The 24,735-nt window shown below is 39.9% G+C and overlaps 1 protein-coding gene across 1 annotated transcript; it reads left to right on the forward strand.

Moving 5' to 3' along the window:
* The first annotated feature begins 72 nt into the window (after positions 1 to 72).
* Positions 73 to 24,174, forward strand: prpf6 (PRP6 pre-mRNA processing factor 6 homolog (S. cerevisiae)). Its single transcript, XM_066702398.1, has 21 exons — positions 73 to 430; positions 1,091 to 1,256; positions 1,555 to 1,673; positions 1,806 to 1,884; positions 2,066 to 2,242; positions 3,591 to 3,743; positions 4,031 to 4,125; positions 4,447 to 4,603; positions 6,565 to 6,727; positions 9,607 to 9,725; positions 10,174 to 10,392; positions 12,309 to 12,431; positions 12,585 to 12,706; positions 13,390 to 13,528; positions 14,023 to 14,142; positions 15,976 to 16,152; positions 16,390 to 16,523; positions 16,838 to 16,929; positions 22,387 to 22,501; positions 22,873 to 22,999; positions 23,357 to 24,174. The coding sequence occupies exons 1-21, from the start codon at positions 108 to 110 to the stop codon at positions 23,507 to 23,509; spliced, it is 3,072 nt and encodes a 1,023-aa protein (XP_066558495.1). The 5' UTR covers positions 73 to 107; the 3' UTR covers positions 23,510 to 24,174.
* The last annotated feature ends 561 nt before the right edge of the window (positions 24,175 to 24,735 follow it).

Consider the following 24,735-nt stretch of genomic DNA (forward strand, 5'->3'; position numbering starts at 1 on the left):
AATCTACTTCTGTTAAACTTCTATGGTAAAAGACCGGAAGAGACCTGCCCACACATTCTAGAATCGTTGCTTAACCCGGAAGTAGTTGCTGGCGAGGAAGAAACAACATGGCTAGTGGAAACTTCAACCACTCGTCCAGGGGAGGATCGAGGAACAATTCAAATGCATCAGGAGGGTCGAGGAACAATTCAAATGCATCAGGAGGGTCGAGGAACAATTCAAATGCATCAGGAGGGTCGAGGAACAATTCAAATGCATCAGGAGGCTCGAATAGTGGCGGCGGCGGCGGCGGCGGTGGAGGAGGCGGGTTAACCTCCAGTCTCTCCGGGGCCGGGGCAGCGTCGGCCCTCACCGGGACGCTCAACAAGAAGAAGAAGCCTTTCCTGGGGATGCCTGCGCCCCTGGGATATGTACCTGGCCTCGGCAGAGGGTAATGTGATGTGATTATAGTCTTTCTGCCTTAATTCTATGCAGCTTGAAAAACAATAAATGCAATCTGTAAGATATGGGTGCACTTGTAATGTGTCTTAACCAGCTAACTTGTAGTATTACAGTTTTGCTTTGCATGCATGGCTTAAACCTTAACCTATGCATGCACTTGAATTCAAATCTAATTCCTTTGGTAAGCTTGAGTAAGTGTAGAAAGTTGCCTGTGTCAAATGGTATTGATGGTTATGCCATATGAGTCGTACTTTATCACTTCTTAAAATCCGAAGTTTACGTAACAACTGAAATAATCATAAAGTGGAAGAGTCCTCCAGACGAATGAACCAGTTTTTATGTCAAAATTCCTTTGATATGTAATTATTAACGTAATAATATATAAAATATGGTTTAAGAGTGTTCTACTGGATGCGTGTCAAATTGTTTTAATTCAATACAAACTTTGTATAATGATTTTATTTGCATAATAGTAAAGTTGCTTGATAGTGTGTCCCACAATATGAGTGATTAAATGTATTTCAGTGCACTAATGTAGATCTTGGAGCACATGGAGATTATTGTTGTTGATGTTGTTGTTGTGTAATTGTGTAGTAAGTGAGAGTTGTGAGGGGTACTACATTGAGACTGACTTTGACATTGTCTTCAGCGCCACTGGGTTCACCACTCGCTCTGATATCGGTCCTGCCCGCGATGCCAACGACCCGGTGGATGATCGCCATGCTCCCCCGGGAAAAAGGACCGTGGGGGATCAGATGAAGAAGAACCAGGCGGATGATGATGATGAAGATCTCAACGACACCAATTATGATGAGGTAATGAGCCAGGCCCACACGGCGTGCCAACTATATCCACCTTGTCCAGCTTTGTTTCATATTTACAAAGACATCTGTCACTGCTGCTTTCATAAAATATGATTGTACATTTTATCCCAGTAATGATTTTAGTGTCATCCTAAAGCCTGCACCCCTGATGTAAACATTAACAAGTGAACTAATATTTACAAAGATTGTGTGTGAGGTGTTTACTAGAAGTTAACAGCAATAATTTATTCAAATCAGATTTTAAATATCCCTCTTAAGAAGCTCCTCATTGATTGCATTTCCATTGCAGTTTAACGGCTATGCTGGCAGTCTCTTCTCAAGCGGACCATATGAAAAGGATGATGAGGAAGCAGACGCCATTTATGCAGCTCTGGACAAGAGAATGGATGAAAGAAGGAAAGAGAGAAGGTAAGTTGTATAAGTTAACAGATTTCTTAAATCCCTAACTTGTCAAAACCAACGAACAAAAACAGTAAAATACAGCTTTTTTATGTCTTCAAGTCACCTTTCATGAGCTTTTTTTGTTGTTGTTTTCTTCAGAGAACAGCGAGAGAAGGAAGAGATTGAGAAATACCGTATGGAGCGTCCCAAAATTCAGCAGCAGTTTTCTGACCTTAAGGTGTGTACAGTGGGAACACAAATGGGTCCTAATATTTTCCCAGACAGGATGTGTACTCAGTTATCGAACACACTTACACCTTCCAACACATTTGTTTATTTTTTAAAGGGCTGTGCTATTGTTTAAAAAATATATTTTGCAAAGCAGAGGGCCAACTAATTGTCCCGTCTCCTGCCTGCAGAGGAAGCTCGCTGAGGTCACAGAAGATGAATGGCTCAGTATTCCGGAAGTGGGCGATGCCCGAAACAAGCGTCAGAGGAACCCTCGCTATGAGAAACTCACACCTGTGCCAGACAGCTTCTTCGCCAAGCACCTGCAGACAGGAGAAAACCATACCTCGGTGGATCCCAGGCAAGGGGTAAGTGTGCTTTTATTATTATAATATTGTTCCCTCCCCCTGAAAGATGAAAGAGACTCACGTGATTTTGTTTTAATATAGTTTTATATTTGTAGTTATGGCGTGAGTGAAAGTCATCGTTGCTACAAGAAGCAGAAAAGTATCAATTAATCTCTTTTTACCTGGTTAAATGACTTTCGTTCAATGTCATTATAATAATAATAATAAAAAAACTTGGCTCAGTTAAGAGAAGAGAAGAGGATAATTCTGGGAGGAATAACTGTCATATTGCAGTGTTAGTTTTCACTTATACCAAGAATATTGCAATTTTTATAGCATGTCTACTACAGTGATTGTCAAACTATTTTGTTATTGAATTACCCAATAAACTGGAATTGCTTAATAATACACAGTAATTTAATAAGTCACTGTTAACAATACAGATTTATGTACTGGAGCTTTCTAGTTTTTTTTTAATTTTAAACCGTAATTATGTTTTGTTTTTACATTTTCCCATACATTTTAATTGATGAGATTGATTTTTCCACTCTTGTATTTTATTTTTATTTAAACATCCAACTTGGAATTTAATGCAAAGATAATTTATAATGTATCATGCTAAAATCACACTGTGATGAATCTTTGTTCTTAAGTCTAATACTGTATTGAAAAATCTGAAGGTCTTCATACTATACATTATGGTGTAACCACTATTACATTAGCCCTGACAATAGCCCCAGCCCTCAACCAACACCAACATTTGAAACTAAGCCCTTTCTCAAACTGACTTTGTGGAAGTTAACTGGAAATGCAAACCCAACCCCTTTTGGAAGCCACTCTGTCTAAACATAACTAATTAAAATTAATTAAAATGTGGAATGCAGCTTAATTATTCAAAATATTATTCTTAAAACCAACTGTAATCAGCATCCCTAATCTAACTTAACCATCATAGAAATATGCACACATTGTCACGCAGTTCTAGAGCCTCTTTACTGTGAGCAAATAATTTGTAAAAATTGAAAACGATGTTGCAGTTCTACAGTATACAGGCTACCACTAGATGTCAGCACCTATAAGAACAATATTAATTCCATGGCCATCTTTTGATTTGTGACAGTATATGTAAGTAGAGTAATGAATGTATAATGTCATCCATAATAAGTTATATATTAAATTTGTATATATACATTTATTTTTTCTATAATGTATCAGTACATAGTTTCATGTCATTTTTTTTATTCAAATACATGCCAACTATAGAGATGAGAATTTTAGGAGTTTGACTGCTCTGAGATTGATTAGCAGTCCTATTAGAATGTGTTTTCATTAAGTGCCACTTTAATGAATTGGATCTTCTTTGTGACAGAATTTCGGGCTTAATACTCCGTTCCCTGGAGGGCTGAACACCCCCTACCCCGGAGGAATGACACCTGGCCTCATGACCCCAGGCACAGGTGAGCTGGACATGAGGAAGATCGGCCAGGCCAGGAACACGCTGATGGACATGAGGCTCAGTCAGGTAGGGGTGGTGGCTTCTCGGCTCTTTCTCTTATTGTACAAAAATATTCTCCCCCCCCCCCCCCCCATTTCCTCGACAAACTCAACCCCCCGCATGCAAGATACTGCAGGACTCTTGGCCTTTGAGAGCTTGTTTGTGTTATGAAGATCCACGTAAAAATGTTGTAGTGTTTTACAGCTGTGTAGCAACTAATGTCTTCAGCCAGTGTTCGAGTATTGTAAATTACTTTAGGTTTTGATGTTTGACGTGTTGTCATTTGCTTGACGGTGCTTCTGTGTGTCCTCCAGGTGTCTGATTCGGTCAGCGGACAGACCGTTGTCGACCCAAAGGGCTACCTGACTGATCTGAACTCCATGATACCTACCCACGGTGGTGACATCAAGTAAGCTGAATTATTTGCAATAATGCTGCACTTAAACAAGCTGACTCTGAATCTTCATTAAGTCAGTGAGCATGGAAGCTGCAAAGATATCACTTCCATAAAATCAAACATCATAATAAGGCTTAAAATACAATACGTCAAACATATATTATGTAACACATTATGAGTTTATATTGAGTTTAAACAATCATCCCTGACTGTGAAAGTCTCCTTGATGATGATTATAATAATAATAATAATAATCCTAATAATGATATTGTGATCCCTGCTGTCTCATTAGTGAGATTTAATCGTTTGATTCCCTGCTCTGTTTCCTGGCAGCGATATCAAGAAGGCCCGCTTGCTGTTGAAATCTGTGCGGGAAACCAACCCTCACCACCCCCCTGCCTGGATCGCCTCGGCCCGTCTGGAGGAGGTGACAGGCAAACTGCAGGTGGCCAGGAACCTCATCATGAAGGGCACGGAGATGTGTCCCAAAGTAAGGGAGCCAGAGGGCTTTGCTCCGTTATATATATATATATATATATATATATATATATATATATATATATATATACAGTGAGGGGAAAAAAGTATTTGATCCCCTGCTGATTTTGTGTGTTTGCCCACTGACAAAGAAATGATCAGTCTATAATTTTAATGGTAGGTGTATCTTAACAGTGAGAGACAGAATAACAACAAAAAAATCCAGAAAAACGCATTTCAAAAAAGTTATAACTTGATTTGCATGTTAATGAGGGAAATAAGTATTTGACCCCTTCGACTTAGTACTTGGTGGCAAAACCCTTGTTGGCAATCACAGAGGTCAGATGTTTCTTGTAGTTGGCCACCAGGTTTGCACACATCTCAGGAGGGATTTTGTCCCACTCCTCTTTGCAGATCCTCTCCAAGTCATTAAGGTTTCGAGGCTGACGTTTGGCAACTCGAACCTTCAGCTCCCTCCACAGATTTTCTATGGGATTAAGGTCTGGAGACTGGCTAGGCCACTCCAGGACCTTCATGTGCTTCTTCTTGAGCCACTCCTTTGTTGCCTTGGCTGTGTGTTTTGGGTCATTGTCATGCTGGAATACCCATCCACGACCCATTTTCAATGCCCTGGCTGAGGGAAGGAGGTTCTCACCCAAGATTTGAGGGTACATGGCCCCGTCCATCGTCCCTTTGATGCGGTGCAGTTGTCCTGTCCCCTTAGCAGAAAAACACCCCCAAAGCATAATGTTTCCACCTCCATGTTTGACGGTGGGGATGGTGTTCTTGGGGTCATTCCTCCTCCTCCAAACACGGCGAGTTGAGTTGATGCCAAAGAGCTCGATTTTGGTCTCAACTGACCACAACACTTTCACCCAGTTCTCCTCTGAATCATTCAGATGATCATTGGCAAACTTCAGACGGGCCTGTACATGTGCTTTCTTGAGCAGGGGGACCTTGCGGGCGCTGCAGGATTTCAGTCCTTCACGGCGTAGTGTGTAACCAATTGTTTTCTTTGTGACTATGGTCCCAGCTGCCTTGAGATCATTAACAAGATCCTCCCGTGTAGTTCTGGGCTGATTCCTCACCGTTCTCATGATCATTGAAACTCCACGAGGTGAGATCTTGCATGGAGCCCCAGACTGAGGGAGACTGACAGTTATTTTGTGTTTCTTCCATTTGTGAATAATCGCACCAACTGTTGTCACCTTCTCACCAAGCTGCTTGGCGATGGTCTTGTAGCCCATTCCAGCCTTGTGTAGGTCTACAATCTTGTCCCTGACATCCTTGGACAGCTCTTTGGTCTTGGCCATGGTGGAGAGTTTGGAATCTGATTGATTGATTGCTTCTGTGGACAGGTGTCTTTTATACAGGTAACGAGCTGAGATTAGGAGCACTCCCTTTAAGAGAGTGCTCCTAATCTCAGCTCGTTACCTGTATAAAAGACACCTGGGAGCCAGAAATCTTGCTGATTGATAGGGGATCAAATACTTATTTCCCTCATTAACATGCAAATCAAGTTATAACTTTTTTGAAATGTGTTTTTCTGGATTTTTTTGTTGTTATTCTGTCTCTCACTATTAAAATACACCTACCATTAAAATTATAGACTGATCATTTCTTTGTCAGTGGGCAAATGTACAAAATCAGCAGGGGATCAAATACTTTTTTCCCTCACTGTATATATTATATATATATATATATATATATATATATATATATATTATTCATTAGTGCTGTACAGATGTGTACTTGAAGACTAGTTGTTTCCTTTTAACCGCCCTATATGGTTAAATTCAAGACAATTGACTCATTTGGCAGACACAGGCCATATAATGTATTGTCTGCAGTCAGTCTGACTGCTGGCATCAGGTGGGTACTGTGATCTTTGTTCATTCATGCGGCACAGTGTTGTCGTTTCAAAATGAAAGGTGCGGGGATGCCGTTCAACTCTGGGCGCCTCTTGTGTTTCAGAGTGAGGACGTGTGGCTGGAGGCGGCCCGGCTGCAGCCCGGAGACACGGCCAAGGCTGTGGTGGCCCAGGCGGTACGGCACCTGCCTCAGTCCGTCCGCATCTACATCCGCGCCGCCGAGCTGGAGACGGACATCCGGGCCAAGAAGCGCGTCCTGAGGAAAGGTGAGGACCTGCGCCCAAATGTGGCTGCTTTCAGTGGTTTATTTTACCCAGCTGCTAACGTTGACAGGGCTCTACAGTGCGAGCATTTTACTCGCATTTGCGAGTAAAACTAATGTTGTGCAAATGTGAAATACAATTTGGGTGCACAGTGCAAATACAATTTTTGAGCTCTATAAGGAAATACTACATTGACATGATTATGATAATGATATTTTACACTAATCGTTATTACGGGGGAAGATGTGGGAAATGTAGTTCGGTTGTGGATTGTTGATTGTTGTTAACCAAGGCGGCAACGAAAACTACAAGTCCTGTGAATGACGTTTATGCCCCAGTGTTGCAGCGGTTCATTGGCACAATATCCAATCATCTACTAGCTGGTCTAAGCGGCCTCGTCATTAAAACACACCAGGGCTGCATCAACTTCGCATTGATTATTAAAATCTTAAAATGTAATGAATCATCGATTAGTTGGGTCTACCTAGGCCCAGCTACTACAAAAAAATCCTTGAGAGATGGCGCAGGCAGCAGCTACACCCGTGGAAAGTATAGAAGCACTTCACATTGAATTACACTGAAGACAGTTTGCTGCAACATGTGCACAGTTGAACTCACATGGTGATCACAACAATGACGCAGAGTGCTGGAGAGAGACGCACTGAGCCGCAAGGGCAGGATGGAGACGCTTGGCTGCTGCAGGCCGCTGCCTCTGGATCCGAAAAGCTGTCCGTCAAGGATATTGCACATTGGATCTGTTTAAACTGCACAAAGTACTCAGCCTTTCCCGTTACTTGAACTCATGTGTGTCTCAGAAGCTACGCCTGTTTCTTTACCTCCTGAACTACATTATTATTATACATTTTATTCATAACACGCTCTTATTATACCCACGCACTGCACTCAAGCAACAGTCAAAACAGACACAGTACAAAGATGTAATACAGCGGTACAGTACACACAGACAACAAAATTAGCAAGAAAACAAGTGGCTAGGTTAGCCAATAAAGGAGAGCAAGCAATAAAAAGTCTGAAAAGATTATTTTAAAACTTGTAACTAACAGATCCTAATTCTTTTTTTTCCAAAAAGTGATTAACACATTTCTTTAAATGTGTAGTGCGTGCCTCAGAGCCTCTGGAAGTGCGTTGCACAACCATGGCGTGTTATACTATATGATCAAACTAGTGCCATACATATTGAATTCAAAATATAAATGGATATAATAATTGAAAAAACAAATGGTGCTGCTGTTCCCCGGAAGTGCCCTATATGACCTGACTGTCCCCGCCATCCCCCCCACGGACCGCACTTTGCTAGCTGCCTCCCCAGAACGAATTGCCCCTTTTTTGGTTTTAGCTACTGTACAGCACTGTATTTAAATGTCTTGAACATTGTTGCATTTGTTTTTCATTTTAGCATTAAATATGAACCATTTATGATGATGTGCAACTCATTGTTTTTGATTGCCCCTAAATTTTAGACTGCCCCTACATTTTTCAATTTAGGGGCACAGTGCTCCTAAGGAAAAAGTAAGCGTAGAGCCCTTGTTGACATACAGAGGTGCAGATTAGCAGCCCGTTGTGCATCTGGAGAGAGTTAAGGACTCTGTAGAGGGGGGTGTAGTCAAATACAGCCTCCCAAGATTTGATCGTGAGTGTGAATATTTTTGCAAAACATTGCATTTAACCATTCTGTATCATTTAATGCGGCTTTAATCTAAAAATGTAAATGGATGCTTTTTTTTGGCTAATATAAGTGGAAACTATAGCTGGTAGTTCAAACGGCTTTAGTGTCAAGTCGGGCTCTTGCAGAGGTTGTTTAAGATGCCGTCTATTGAGGTGTAATGTTTCGCACAGGACAGCTGGTAATGATTGTTATCGAGCGTTACGGAGGGGGTGAGATGAATTGTGTCGAGGCAATGCTTGGCTGGGAATAAGGAAAGCTGAAAACGCACCGTCTGAGGCCGGGTTCAGGTTCCCCTGCTCTCATTCTGCAGGACGGATCCAGTGTTTCTTGCTCGTCTTGCCTCTGTTGGCCTCTTCCAAGTAAGCATACTTAGATGACATGGATAAATAGCCTGTTTCCTCTTCATGACAGCTTTGTGGAGGTGCTCCTTTAGATGTTTAATCTGCACCAACATGTTAGAGCTTTTTAATTTAATCTTTATTAATGGATTTTTTGTTTTGTACTCGCACTCTTTCAAGAATACACGTGTCCTATTGAGCAGCACTTAACTGAACTATTGAAAGAAGGGATATTTTTATGCTAGATAAAATCTTCTAAACCAGGATTTTGCCTGTCATTTTACTTTTAATATAATAAAATTTTGGCATTAAAATGGAATTTCAAAGGCAATCTAGATTTTGGCAATTTGTTCCAAACATAAGTGATATCAGTCATAGTAGAAGCTAATTTATGCATCTTTAAACAACATCTTTCAACACCTAGAATGTGGGTTTCAAAACATTTTTCTTAGGTTTGATGATGGATGCCACAAAAGACAGTAATATGTGGATTTGCTATACTATAAAGTGCTTAAGAATTAAAAATAACACTGTGTTCATGTTTATTATTATAGTATTGTTGCTGTAGTAAAGTATTCTTTATTGACATAGCATTTCCAGTCACTGGTGCCATCAATAGCCTTTTCTGTTACTCAATCACAAATTGTACGCCAATAATTTTTTTGTATGGTCTTGTTTTGAATTGTGGTGGGTGGTGGGGGCACTCTTCTTTAATTCCATTTGATGGATCCTGAACGGCTTACAACAAGGGTTTCTATGATGGTTGACAATGGTTGGCTTTGTAATTCCGTGGTCCGCAGTAAATCTTGGGTGACAGTTTGCTGCAATTCCTGTAAATGCCTCTCTGTCCCCCGCAGCGCTGGAGAACGTGTCAAAGTCCGTGCGGCTGTGGAAGGCCGCGGTGGAGCTGGAGGAGCCGGAGGATGCCAGGATCATGCTCAGCAGGGCGGTGGAGTGCTGTCCCACCAGCGTGGAGGTCAGGAGCAGTTTGAATAGTTGTGGTTCGGCCCTTTACGATATATTTTTCTGTTTTGGAACGTCGTGTGGACTTCCGTGTTCTGTCAGCTGAGGAGATCTTTTGATGATCAGATTCATAGTAGTTCACCCAGAATTCAGCCCTTTGCCTTGTAGGTGCATTGGGCTACCTACGACAACAGAAACTTATCACTTATCCCACTGACTGTTATCTTCGTAGTTGATAATTAGCTGATGTCTGAAATGTATGACTGCTAAGATAACCTACAAGATTTTTCTTCCTGTTTGCACCTAACAAACTTTTTTTTTTAGTCTAGTACTAAAAAGCTACTGTGCTTTATCTTTCTCATTTTAAACCTGGAGATTCTCCTATTCATATTCAGAGCAGATTCTAAACCGTAACATCAATCAAAGTTGTCGGAGGTCAATTGGTTCTTGTTTCATTTCAGCTTTGGCTGGCGCTTGCCAGGCTGGAGACCTATGAGAACGCTAGACGGGTCCTGAACAAGGCACGAGAGAACATCCCCACCGACAGACACATCTGGATCACAGCAGCCAAGCTGGAGGAGGCCAATGGCAACACGCAGATGGTTGAGAAGATCATCGACAGAGCCATCACTTCTCTGCGTGCCAATGGAGTGGAAATCAACAGAGAGCAGTGGATTCAGGTATAGCCGTCATTTCTGTGTGGGGTTGGGTCTCAAAGACTGCATTGCACATATGTTTCTGGATGTGTTGATGAATCAGGACGTGTGGAGTTCTGGTGAGGGCTGTGGACACCAGAGTGGAGGGTCGTGGGTTCAGTCTCAGGTGGGGGACACTGCTGCTGTACCCTTTAGCAAGGCACTATATGTAGATTGCTCTAGTTAAACCCAGCTCTATAAATGTGATGTATTGGAACAATTGAGGAATATAATAATGTTTACCTCATGATGGTATTGGTTAGCTCAATCTCATTCATATTTGTGTAAACTGATAAATGATGTTTTAATTCTTTTTCAACCACAAAGAATGCTCTGTGGTTCCTTGTTGTACAATTCCTCGGGTGTCTACTGTTGACTGTTTTCCGTCTTTTTTGTGGTGTTATGTAATTATAAACCACATCAGTGTGACTTGATTAAAAGCCAAGGTTAAACTTGTTCAGGTTACTGGATATTATCCGAAAGTCGTCTTTTTTTTTTTTTTCCTGTTTAGACTGTCACGTTAGGCTACATTTGGGACTGATCGTAAATCCGGTGCTTTGTACGTTTTATTTTACATGAAGAGATCTTCTCTTGGGAGAGAAATTTAGTGAAAACATTGTCTAAAGCAAAAACCTGTTTCTTGAAAGGGGATGCATCACAAGCTGTTGAACCATGTGTGTGATCCCTGGTAAATCAGGACACAACATTGTTTGAATCCATAAAGTTCCCCCCCATCCCCCCTTATTCTCTGCCTCTGCCATTTTCATTTTTATATCCATTTTAGTCAGAGATGTGTGTTTGAGTGTTTTATTTTTTATATTGTTTGGACAATTAAGTTTTCCTTTATTTATGTTACAAGTAAACGACCAATATCCTTGAGCCTTTGACCCTCCTAGTTCAAATGATCAGAAATCGGAAACATTAACTGGACAGTTCAGAGACGCTTTGTCTAGACAGATTGTTTCATTAAAAGTTGGCGTGTGGTGCGGTGTCAAAATGACCTTGGTTAGGTGTCCTGTTTTCCCCTCAGAATATGCCATATAATTATACACAGGCATTGAAAATAAAATAAACAAAATGCAGCACATTTTTATTTCCTTAAACCATATTCCATTTGTGCCCGCTTTAGAGTCTGTCTCATTGAACTGTTCATAGCACGGTTATTTTTCTTCGCTTGTTGCATAACCATCCCCTGACAGCAGTTATTTGTCCGCTTTCTTTCCCTGAAATGACTAATACTGACTTTCTACATTAGAATGGAACTTGGCAGTGATGCGGGCTTGAAATTTGGATGAACATAACAGAACAATATAAGGCAGGAGAGAGCCAAGTTGTCTTATAATTATATAAGTGAGCCCCAGTTGGAAGGGCATCCGTTAAGAAAGGACAGCTTGATTGGCATCAAAGATGGTCATGCAGACTGATGACAAGACCACCCGGAAAAGGGATCGTGGGAAACAAAGTCTCTATTTGAGACCTTTAGGGGTCAACGGTAAAAAAATAAAAAGCAGCTACTCATAAGAGCGTCCTTATCACGCACATAAAAATCAGTTTTTCAAAGCGAGGAAGTTGGAGCTTGTCAAAAACATCTCTGCTATTTGATTTATTTTTTCATCACTACTGTTTCCCCATTCCATTTTGTTTAAAGGTGACTCTTTAGGAGTAGATCATATTAATACAAATAAAAATAAAACCCAATATTGGCAGGATGCCTTCACAGCACGATCATCACAAAGGACTCTTTTATTGCATTTATCTTGTAATTTGGAGTTTTCTGCCCAAAGTTATTCTGTTTTTACAGGAGTTTGAACTTGATTCATAATGCTATGTAAAATTAACTGTATTGTCCATTCCTGAGCGACCAAGCTGGTGGGTAATGTTCTCATTCTCTTTGGTTTCAGGATGCAGAGGAGTGTGATAAGGCTGGCAGTGTGGTTACCTGTCAGGCTGTCATTCGAGCCGTCATTGGCATCGGCATTGAAGAGGAAGACTGCAAGCACACCTGGATGGAGGATTCTGAAAGTGTAATGCTTGAAATCACTTTTTAAAAAACATGTTTTGTTTGTTTAGAGCAACGTCCAGTGGCTCTTAAGATGTTGGCGATGCTCACTGACTACATCAAGACCTCCCGTGAAACGTCTGTAGTCTGATCCTTCTGCTCTACTTTCTTCTTTCAGTGCATTGCTCATGGTGCCCTGGAGTGTGCAAGAGCCATTTATGCCCACGCCCTGCAGGTCTTCCCCAGCAAGAAGAGTGTGTGGCTGCGGGCGGCCTACTTTGAGAAGAACCACGGGACCAGGTGTGGATTCGTAGTTAAATATCGAACCAGTAAAGACACTCAACCTTGTACGCTGATCAGTGAGAATTGCTTACTTTGATTCTGGGCCAAGATTAAATCAAAACTTCCACCTGCTAGCTCCAAACCCAGTGATGGCAGCTTTTCATCCATACGAGTCGAGAAGCGTGTGGCAAATGCTAACCTGTTTGAAGGTTGATATTGGCAGTTGGATGGAAGTTGCCATTCATTTGAATCTGGGTCTTGAAGTGGACAGCACTGATGCTTTACTCTTTCACAATACGCATCTCCTCCCTCTTAGGGCTGTAAACACTCCTGTAGTTTGGCTCTGCATTTAACACTCTGTGAGGAATCTGATTAACTGTTTTGTTACAGATCTGTTGGCTCGTCACACCTGGATACTTTTCACATCCAATTTACTTGGCCTCATGTACGTTCTGGATTACTGTGAGCCCTAATTATGTAATGGTCCTTGCAGCAGTTCCATTAAACATTAACTGTAATTAAGCAGGTGTTAAATCCTTATCCCTGCTGTGCTTTATATTTGATTACGTTACCTTTCACCGTGATTGGCGTCTGCGATGCCCTTACTTGTTACACCTGTGTGAATGAATTGGTAGTGAGATGAAGTGGGTGACCGCACAGTGCTGTTTCGATGTTTTCTGATTATCATCCATGTTTTTTAGGGAGTCTCTAGAAGCTCTCCTACAGAGGGCTGTGGCTCACTGTCCCAAGGCCGAGGTCCTGTGGCTCATGGGAGCGAAGTCAAAGTGGCTGGCTGAGGACGTGCCTGCAGCGAGAAGCATCCTGGCTTTAGCTTTTCAGGTAATTGATGTAAATCAAAAGGAACTCTGCAACTGAAAGAAACGGGTCCTGGGATTCTACCAAAACTGTGAAATCCCAGAAGATGGGTCAGGATCGGACAATTAGCGAGTATCCTGGGCTTATTTCTCTGCCATGTGCCCAATTCAGAGACGTCAAGTCCAGGTGAGTAGCTCTGGGATAATTGGAGAACAACGATAGATGCTTATCAGGCTGGGACTACACCCATTACTCCAGGTGCATTGTGTTCTTTGTAAACATGACTTTTGGGCAACTCGTCCTTCATATTGTACAGACTTGATGAAATGATGAGTCGCATAATTTTGCAAAAAGTTACCTGTAAAATATCAACAGAATTGACTTATTTCTGACTAGTCTTTGAATTCAGTAGGCCAGCTAGCACTGTTTTAAACATGTATATACTTTGTAAGGGAATGTTTTAGTTCATTAACTGTTTCTGTACCTGTGACAACACCACGCTTGATCCCTCATTGCAGGCAAACCCGAACAGTGAAGAGATCTGGCTGGCAGCCGTGAAGCTCGAGTCTGAGAACAATGAGTACGAGCGGGCGAGGAGACTGCTGGCCAAGGCCCGGAGCAGTGCACCCACCGCCAGGGTCAGTGTGTGGGAAGAGCCCAGCAAATTAAATTTATTACACACGAGAGCACACTAGTTTCATTCAGTGCAAATATTTCCCAAAATTCCCATGCAATTGTATCCCATTTATCAGCGTTGTTCTTACCAAAATGCCTTAATTAAAAAGGGTAAAAATACAAGAGACTATTTGTTTGAGGATGTGTGTGGGTGTATATGTGTTTGTTTATGTCTTTAATAAACATGTATATGTGTGTGGGGGGGGAAATCAATTAACCTTTGCCTGGGAAAGAATTAAGTATCTTTCCTACCAGAGTGTTTTTTTTTTTCCACCTGCACCAGTGATACTGGAAACTACATATTTTCTTTATCTGTTAATATCCCCTAATTTGGCTTTGGAACTGCCTCCCTCCTTGATCTGCAACTCATTTATCTTAATTTTCAACTTTGACATCGGATCCTATGTGAAACTAGAGGAGGGGTGAGAAGTTGCTTTGCTAATGCCCTCAAGCCATTTAGAAACAACAAAAAACAAACCCAACAAAAACTTGGCCGAGTAAAGGGAAACACCCTCGTGAATGACCTAGATGCTTTATCAATGTCCAATGGGTAACATTTTGAGTGTAGATGATGCAGAATAAATGCAAGCATGGAAATCATTTGAAATTATACAAAGTCTGGAAAACTGATCTGGGCAAACTATATGCTTGCTTACTTTATCTGCAGACTCCATTCTGTCCTAATAGTACTGTTCTTTTCCTGATTTCTCACTTTTCAATTGTGTTTTTTGCAGTCAGAAGTTAGATATTGAATTTTAAAAACATTAGATGAGACATTTGTTACAGGAGGAATCACATTTTTAACTGCGTCAAAATAAAGCGTTTATTAGGTAGAAGGTTGGCTTTTTTTTTTTTTTGTCTGCCTTAGGTCTGCATCTACAGCTGTGTTTATTTAACTTAATGGTGCATTTAATTTGCCTGCTGTGATAACTCAAGTTGGGGCTTGTAAACCTGATACATGACAGAAAGGGAAAACCTTGGATGTGTGGCTTCCATCAAAGGAATGCCAATTTATCTTATCTGTGGTGTAGGCTGTATCAAATGATCTGATAACTGCAGTGCTAGTGAAACCTGTGAAACTGAAAGGGTTTGACACATTATCACAGCGTAGTGATCCTTTAGCACCAGTGTAGTGTAGGCATCAGACTTCCCATTCAAAGGGGTTACTTTGTGGGGAAATTATTAAGTTCTGTGTTGGCTGTAACTTAGTTTCCATTTGTATTCCTAATGCTGGCACTGACATTCTAGAAGCATTTTACAATCAAATGTGTGAAATGTATTCCTGATTATCCTCTGTTCAAGGTTAGACATTTGTCATCTATTTGTTATATTGAACGTCAGAAGGAATAGCTTACTTATCAGTAATTATACTAGATAATGAACGTTTAAGGAAGAATCAAAGTGCGAGATTCTCTACTACAGTGAACAAAGGACTATAAATATTATGGTTGTCTGTCCTAAAATTCAGCCCAGAGTGTTTTTGCGCTATGTATTTAAAGTTTCCTTTGTATATTCAGGGGTATTGGCAGACAAGTACTCTAATAGGCTACCTTATGATTTTTTATTAAAACAAAATATATAATTATACTTTAGTCTGAAATAATTGATTGTATACTAGATTGGTTTTGCTTCACTGAAGGAGAGTGATGTCATCTTAGGACAGACCTTGATTAAGTTACAGGTCCTTGGAAAGGACTTTTGATTCTCATTGTAATGCACATTTCCTTTATTCATAGTCCATTGAAGTTTTCACAGAGGCATTTACTAAACCTTTCTGAACGGCGTTTGCTCTTCAGGTGTTTATGAAATCAGTGAAGCTGGAGTGGGTGTTGGGGAATATCGCAGCTGCTCAGGAGCTGTGTGCCGAGGCCCTGAAACATTACGAAGACTTCCCCAAGCTCTGGATGATGAAGGGACAGATAGAGGAGCAGTCAGAGAACATGGACAAGGCTCGAGAGGCCTACAACCAAGGGGTAAAGACTGTGTTTACCGAGAGAAAGATGGTCCTTGCGATGTTCAGTTATTAGTGTTATTGGAACAAAGCAGGGAATGTATGTATATTTAATCCAACTTTCACTGTACTTTGTTAAAACATTTGGTAAAGAAAAAAAAAAAGTGTATGTATACAACGTAATCTGTTAGTTTCTGTGAGTGACAGTTTTGAAATGGTCCACATAAGTTATAAAAATGTCTTGTTGCTCATGTTCCAGCTGAAGAAATGCCCGCAGTCCATTGCTCTGTGGCTCCTCCTCTCCCGCCTGGAAGAGAAGGCTGGCCAGCTGACTCGAGCCAGAGCCATCCTGGAGAAATCCCGACTGAAGAACCCCCAGAACCCGGACCTGTGGTGGGTATATTGACACACACGCACAGTCTGAACTCCTCTGCTTCGCTTCAATGAGTCATCTCCTCATTTCTTATGAATTAAGAAATATAAATTAGTCTTAATCTAAAAACATGTTAACCAAATTATACTGAAAAAGAAAAGAAAAAATCCAGTAGATGTTCCTCTAAGAACAGCATATACTTTGTAGATGCGTCAGAATACTGTAGTTTGTGTTGTTATTGTTCTGTTCTCCAAATGAAATCAAATGTTTAAATAAAAATAAGAAACTGCACTAACAAGGATTGTCATTACATGCAATGTGGTTGATATTTCAGGCTGGAGTCTGTCAGACTGGAGTACAGAGCGGGTCTCAAGAATATCGCGAACACGCTGATGGCCAAGGCCCTGCAGGAGTGTCCCAGCTCCGGTAAGCGCTGCCCGTCTGTCTGCTGGTTCTCTGAAATGTCATTTCCCATCAATGTAGCATTTCTAATGAACTAGTTTCATTGAACGTGGTTTTAAATTTGTGCCTGGAGTTTCAAAATCTATCAACACATCATGCTGTTGATTCTACTTGCCCATATGCAGCTTTTGGTAAAAGTGATACGTTACTGAAAGCTTACAGCAAGAATTTGGCACAAGGTGTAAAAACATAAAATAAATAACTGCCAGATTTATTGTCTCTAGGAAGTTGGGTTAAATCCAGGTATGTTTTATTATTGTTGGCAAGTGAAGCTTTTTATTAAGAACCTAAACTACAAAGTTTCCATCTCAGACAATGATAGATGATTAAATAATGAACTCTTTAATTTGTTCTCAGTGTCAAAATATTTTGCGGATGTTGCTTCCTCACCTTAGTTTTTATAGTTTATGTAAAAAAAGTTAGTAGTCACAAAAGTCATAATTGTGCTCATTTTAAATCTCAGATCTAAAGGTTACTTTTATATAATGTTGAGATTTGCTTCTAAACCAATTAAATCCCAACATATTTTGTTCGGCACTTCTATAATATAGATTTGCTGAAGAGATGGAGGATATGCGATACAATACCTATTGCATGTTGTTCTAAATATCAGATTTCCTTTGTAAACGCTAACAGCTAAGCGTTTCTAACCCAGGCAGTGCTTACTTGCAAGCTCCAGGGCCAGTTTTGTCAAACAGAACATGGTCATGGCACCGGATGCATTTCAGAGATGTATCCTACATTTAAGTCTGCCATGAGTCAGGTAGAAAACCAGTTTTAAATTCTGTTCAGCAAGAAACTGTTCATCTTCTGTGCTTTGGCACCTCTGGTACAGCGGGAGCAGGGTGAAAAACTCCAAATAGGTTTACAGCAAGTTAAACACTTTGCAGAGGGTAGTTTTGGGCTCCTGTATGTTTTGTAAGAAGGTTATTCAGTTTGTTCACTAAATGGATATTGCATGTCATCTGGGTTTGGGAATGGTACCATTATCTGATTTATATTCTGTCATCGAAACTACACTTATTAATGAAACCCCAGGGCCCTAATCAGACAATTGCAAGCTCCTGTTAAAAACTAGCGAACCAGAAATAAACAATGCATTCTTAAAAGGCAGGAGCCTGTTAGCTTCCTGTAATACATGGTAAAATCATGCAATGTAACAAATTCCTCTCTGTGAGGCCACATTTTGTATACGGTTTACTTTTGGGGGGGGGGGGGGGGGGCGGCTTGTTCCATGAATGGTTTAGCGACAAATGGGTAAATTAAGCAGGTACTCTTAACATGCCTTGCTTTTCAAGATAAAATAGCCAATGAAACACAGGGTTCCCACAGTCATAGAAAATCCTGGAAAAGTCATGGGGGAAAACAATGGTCATGGAAAGTCATGGTAAATAGCTACACATATACACAGTCAAACCCATTTACAACATACATGACATATAATGTGCACTATGATGCAAAGTAAGTTCCATGGTGCAGAATAAAATTGTATGAAATCCTGTTTAAATTTTCCTTTTAGTACGTACTCTGTAATATACGTGGTTATTATGATCACACTGCTCTGTGCCGATATTATCTAAACAGGGATTTCCAAGTCTTGGAAGAGTTCGTGTGAAGCGCATATACGCTAAGCACAACTCCTATAACCATATAGCAACACAAAGCAGCTCAGTGTGTTCACAACATGCAGACTTTCCTCATTTTCAAGATCATTGGTTGCATTCTTGGTTGCATTCTTGTACTACAAATGTATGTAATTCTGAGCAGAATCTGACCATTCAGCCATTAAATTCACAGTGTTTGTGTAGGTTTTGAGCAGAATGACGTAAATCCGTTTACGCGATCCTGACTAAATTGGTCAGGACCTGCCAGAATGATCATCACCTTTTTATGTGAAATAAAGTTAATAGTAAAAGTTAATCACACGCACATCCAACTTACTTAGTAGGTGCAGGGTACAACAAAATCCATGTAAAGTCAAAAGAAAGAAATACCTGCACACTTACCACAGCTCCAGTGCACAAATAAAAAGTTTTATGTAACCCATGCTTCACAGGTTTTTAGCAAAAAAATTTCGATCTACACACGATCATCAGGATATGGATCCTAATGAAGATCTCTTGTAGATGGAAATGTTGTTTCTGAGAAATAGGTTTTTTTCTCTCATTATCATACACAGTTTCAATTAAACAAGTGAGTGCTCTGTTAGAACAAAAACCAGCAGACACAGGGGTTCACAGGACCAGTGTTGAGAACCCCTGCCTACATCAAATGCTCAAACTTTTATGAAGTGTCCATTGCATTTAAATTAAGTAGCCAAATGTATGATATACATATTTATTTAAAATCAAGCAAATAACAATACATATTGTTCTATTCAACAAATTAAATTGTATTTCAAAACCATAAACAAGTTCTACAAAACTTACCAATATACACTTTTTATCCCAAAGCTCACTTTTGCCGAGTTTCTTGTGCGGTTTGCTTTCTACATGCTGCTTTATTCTGTCAGCGCCAGCACTGTCCTGTCTCCGTATGTGAGCCAGTCGTAGAGCGTGATATCAAACACACGACCTCCAGCAAGCATCTGTGTGAGTTCCGACAAGATACTCGTAATATCAGACAAGCTTGTGAAGTAGTGTTTCATAAACACTGATTACGTGATTCTTTCCTATTGTGTTTATCAATATCCTCATTATGTTCTGTGTACAATTCTTTCCATCATTTTAGTTGTAAATGAATAAATTTAATCATGGAAAATCAGAAAATTATCATGGGGGAAAAAAAATCTGATTTGCGTGGGAACCCTGGAAACGCCTTTCTTGAGACTGCTTGGTCTTTTTATTCCCCTCAATTATCTTAAAAGAGTGAGAATAGACGAGTTCCTGGCAGAACAAGATTCTGGTGAGGTAGATTAGCACGTCTCCAACAACCTGTCATCTTTGTGATTTACAAGGTTTTAGTTGAGTGTTTTCACACACGAACAGCAAAGTTATTGTAGTACTAATGTTGGTCAGCCAAGGACATTTGAAATGAGTGATCGGCTTTTACAAACCGTAGTAGACATGCACTTATTTGGCTGTTGAAATTAGTGAGTCCAAGTAGGTGGAGTGTGCAGTTTGTGAATTAATGTTTGAATTGGATCACGGTTTAGTGTGTTTGAGGTCAGAATTTGCTTAAGGAGATTAATTAATAACCCCTGTTAAAGATGCCAGATATAATTTAATTAAAGTTCTGGGAATTGTGTGTAGTTGAGGGGTTCGGGGAAGACATAAATATAAATATGAAAGACTTAACTGGATGAGGATGTTTATAAGGAGCCGGGCATATGAGGGCTGTGTGGGAGAGACTTGAGCTGTTACTGTTGCATTGGCCGCTTCCACACATCTCTAGCTATTTCTGAAGTGCTTAAGTCCTGAGGGATGGTGTTTCAATAGCCTGTGTTTAGGTAAGTGATTTGCTTTTACTTGCATTACTTTCCCTCTTTGGACAATCTTGATGGGTCCTTTGAAAAAGATTAATGGGCTTTGTTCGGCTGATAATGTAATCAAGATGAGAACGTTTTACCGTCACTGTCCTTTCACAGTTAGAGATGGATAAGACTCCTGTTGATTCATGGGGCGGTTGTCTTTGTTTTAAAGCCCTCCGTGTGATCCTGAAATACCCAGGGAGAGATGCGCCCTGGTGCATAGCGGGCTCATTCTCTGAAGTGAATTTTTTGTGTATTGTATGTAGTCTTGCGTTGGAGTGGGAATAGTTCGCATCATTGATTGTTTTTCACTTGTTTGTAGCCGTGTATTTTGCTTAATGGGAAGACTGATCAAATTATACACAATTAGTGTGTATATACATATCTATCCAGCAGTGCATCGACAAAGGATGATGATGAGAGAGATGTGTATATAAGATAAATATATGCTAAGAAATTATAATATGTGTATGTACGGTTGGCTATAGTTCATACACAAGTTAAACACTTTGCAGAGGGCAGTATTAGGCTGCTGTATGTTTTGTAAGAAGGTTATTCAGTTTGTTCACTAAATGGACATTTCAACACATCTGGGTTTGGGAATTGTACCACTTGTTTTGATATTCTGTCATCGAAACTACACTTATTAGTGAAACCCCAGGGCCCTAATCAGCCAATTGCAAGCTCCTGTTAAAAACTAGCGAACCAGAAATAAACAACGTGTCAAATTCTTAAAAAACAGGAGCCTGTTAGCTTCCTGTAATGCATGGTGAAATCATGCATGTGTAATGAATCCCTCTCTGTGAGGCTTAGCCAAATTTTGTACACTGTTTACTTTTGGGGGGAGGGGGGGTTGTTCCTTGAATGGTTTATTGATAAATGAAGCAGGTACTATTAACATGCCTTGCTTTTCAAGATAAAATAGCCAATGAAACACTTTTCTTGTGACTGCTTGGTCTTTTATTTTACCCATAAGTATTAAATTATCTTAAAAGAGCGAGAGTAGAAGAGTTCCTGGCAGAACAAGATTCTGGTGAGGTAGATTAGCACGTCTCCAACAACCTGTCAGGTTTTAGTCGAGTGTTTTCACACACGAACAGCAAAGTTATTGTAGTACTAATGTTGGTCAGCCAAGGACATTTGAAATTAAGTGTATTTTGTGTATTGTATGCATGTAGTCTTGCGTTGGAGAGAATAGGTCACATCATTGATTGATTTTCACTTTTGTTTGTACCTATTATGTGTTTTAAACAAAATTAGTAATGTGTATCCGGCAGTGGATCGACAAAGGATGATTGAGAGATGCATGTGTATATAAGATATTTATATGCTAAGAAATACATGATGATGATATGTGTGTATATGTATAATATACAGTGTGTGTGATTATTTGTAGTACCTTTTGTATTTTCCTGGCCAATTGAAATTCAGTTTGTGTCTTTAAACTGTTTTACTCCTGTAAATAAACTGAAACGCACAAAATTAAAAGGAAGTATTTGTCACAGCACTGTTAACACACTGTATTCCAGAAAACCCCTGTATATTCAGCCTCGCAGTGCCCCCTAGTAGGAAATGTGTAAATGTAGTGCACTTGTGTAAACTGTTTAAAATAAGCATCTGCTCAGGATTCGGCACAATTTTATTATCTTATGCAGTGTTTCTGGAATCTCTGTCTCATCTGTAAGTTTGTTGTTCTTATCTGGTTAAAAAAAAAGGCTTCAGGGACTTTTTAAGTGTGAGTAACTGATCTCTCCCCTCACATAAAAAATTACAAACAAATGTATTAAGTAGGAAAGTGAGTTGAAAAGATTTGACATTTAACAGAACTGAAATGTCAGGTTTGAGTGCTGTACTCTATACCCTGGAGTCCTTCAGCAGTAGCTATTATCCAGTACACTTCTAAATTTGCCCCACAGTGCAATTAACAGATCTTTATTGTTTTTACTTTTCAGGAATACTTTGGGCAGAAGCAATTTTCCTCGAAGCCCGACCTCAACGGAAGACCAAGAGTGTAGACGCTTTGAAGAAATGTGAACATGATCCTCACGTCTTGCTTGCAGTAGCAAAGTATGTCATACAGCCTGGAACAGTATCTTTGTACCAACTTGTTTTATTTCCTTTAAAAGGAGAATGTTGTCAGTGTATTTTCTAGAGAAATTAATTGCACATGAGAAGGAATGGGATTTTTTTTAAAGCCTTCCAAATATACATTAAGTAGACATTTTCTGTGGTGGCTTTTCAGAAGAACACCTTCATTTATGTTGTGCTATCAAAGTACAGACCTCCTGCTAGAAACTGTGTACAGTGTGAAATTCTCATTCTTGAAAATGGCATTTGACCGAATATATATATATATATATATATATATATATATATATATATATATATATATATATATATATATATATATATAATATGCATTTATTATTTTACTACAGATTATTCTGGAGTGAGAGGAAAATAACAAAGTCTAGAGAGTGGTTTCTCAGGACCGTGAAAATCGAACCAGACCTGGGGGATGCCTGGGCTCTCTTCTATAAGTTTGAACTTCAACATGGAACTGAGGTAAGCATTCATTGTTTACTGCTAATTAGACTAATTAATAATATATGGTGGGAAAGCTGTTGTAAAGACTGTAGGCTTACTAGGTTTGGAGTTACATTTCGTAGGATAATTTACCAAGTCATTTTGCAATCTTCAGGTGGTGTTCCCACATCATTGCTATAGTTCCACTTCTCTTTTCATTTGTTTTCATAGCTTATACAATAATTCACTGTAAAGGCCTGACTTCCCCTGCTTTGCTGCACGTTGCTGTGCTTTGAAGTTGTTCTCCCCTAGTGAGCCTCTCGCGTTGCGCGTGCCAGGCCCTGGGATGTCCTCAGCTGCCTCTCGTTCAGCGCGCTGTGTGTTTTGTCCATACAGGAGCAGCAGGAGGAGATCCGGAAGCGCTGTGAGAACGCCGAGCCGCGGCACGGGGAGCTGTGGTGTGCCGAGTCCAAACACATCCTCAACTGGCAGAAGAAGATCGGAGAGATCCTCGTCCAAGTCTCCTCTAAGATCAGAAACACCTTCTGAACAGCATTCCTTGTTTTTATACCCCAAATAAAAGTTCCCAGAGCCACATCAGACCACATTGCAAGCATGCTTTGCTTTTGAAATGGCATGTAAACTGAAGGCTTTGTATTTAGCTTTTTCCCCTCCCCTTAAATGAATCAATATGTATATTAAAATACTGTTTTGGATTTCATCAGCTTTGGATTGGCAGTGCTTTTTCCAGCTTCTTTCTTTTCCACTTTGGTTTTGAGGCTATGATGTTGCCCTTTTCCAGTGACTGGAAAATGACTCATCGGCAGATTAAAAGTATAAACTGAAAAACATCTTCTTTTTAAAGATTTTAGTTGTTTTCTTTTGCAGTATTTGATTAAGCAACAGTTATTTGAAACTGTTTATGATGTCCTGTGTATTGTTAGAATGCTTGAATGGTTTGAACCCTGTGTTTATAGTTCAGTATTTATGAGTACTGACCGGCTATACAAGCACAATGTTGTTCTAACTGTCATGTGATCACAAGCTGCTGCTTGTAAAATCCTGCTATCTTGTTTGCAATAAGTGTTATTTGTTAGGGAAGGGAGTAAAAATGCAGTCTGACACTTATGAATGAGCTGTAAACACCTGTGCTGTTGCATTAGATAAGTTATTTTCAGATGATGTTTCTAATAAAAGGTATTTGATTATTCTGACTTCAGTGTGACTGAGACTATGTCTGACCACTTAAGAGAATGCCCTGTAACCCATAATGAACGAGCTTGTGATAGTGTGTGTGTCCGTTTTCCTTGATTTTCTTGATGCAATTTGAAGGTGTAGCCTTGCTTATCGGTCTTGGATGTTCTAGTCTTGCTTTCCCTGGTCCTAATGTTAAGACTCAAACATCCAAAGAGGAAATGCCTGAATCGTTTGCAAAGGAGTTAAGCTTGTTGTTTGAAATATTAAGGTTAAGTGGAAGGCTAAACAAGTCAAGCAAAGATAAATTAATGTAAAATAGATGTTGAGGCCCATATTCATTAATAGTCATGTTTTGCCTGAGTATATTAGTGTTCCCTGTGAGAAACGATGACTTCACCAGTAGACTGATTCAGTTTTCCATGGAATTATGTCTATGGACTTTTTTTAAATAATTTGACCAAGAATGGCTGTAAAATTGGAGTGTCTTAAAAATAAGGACCTTGTTTTGACATGCTGACATTAGGCAATGAAACGGGAAATATAAATCATACTTAAAAGTGGTACTAGTTCAGTTGGGA

Source organism: Amia ocellicauda, chromosome 4 (assembly GCF_036373705.1).
Source record: "Amia ocellicauda isolate fAmiCal2 chromosome 4, fAmiCal2.hap1, whole genome shotgun sequence".
NCBI classification, from domain to species: Eukaryota; Metazoa; Chordata; class Actinopteri; order Amiiformes; family Amiidae; genus Amia; species Amia ocellicauda.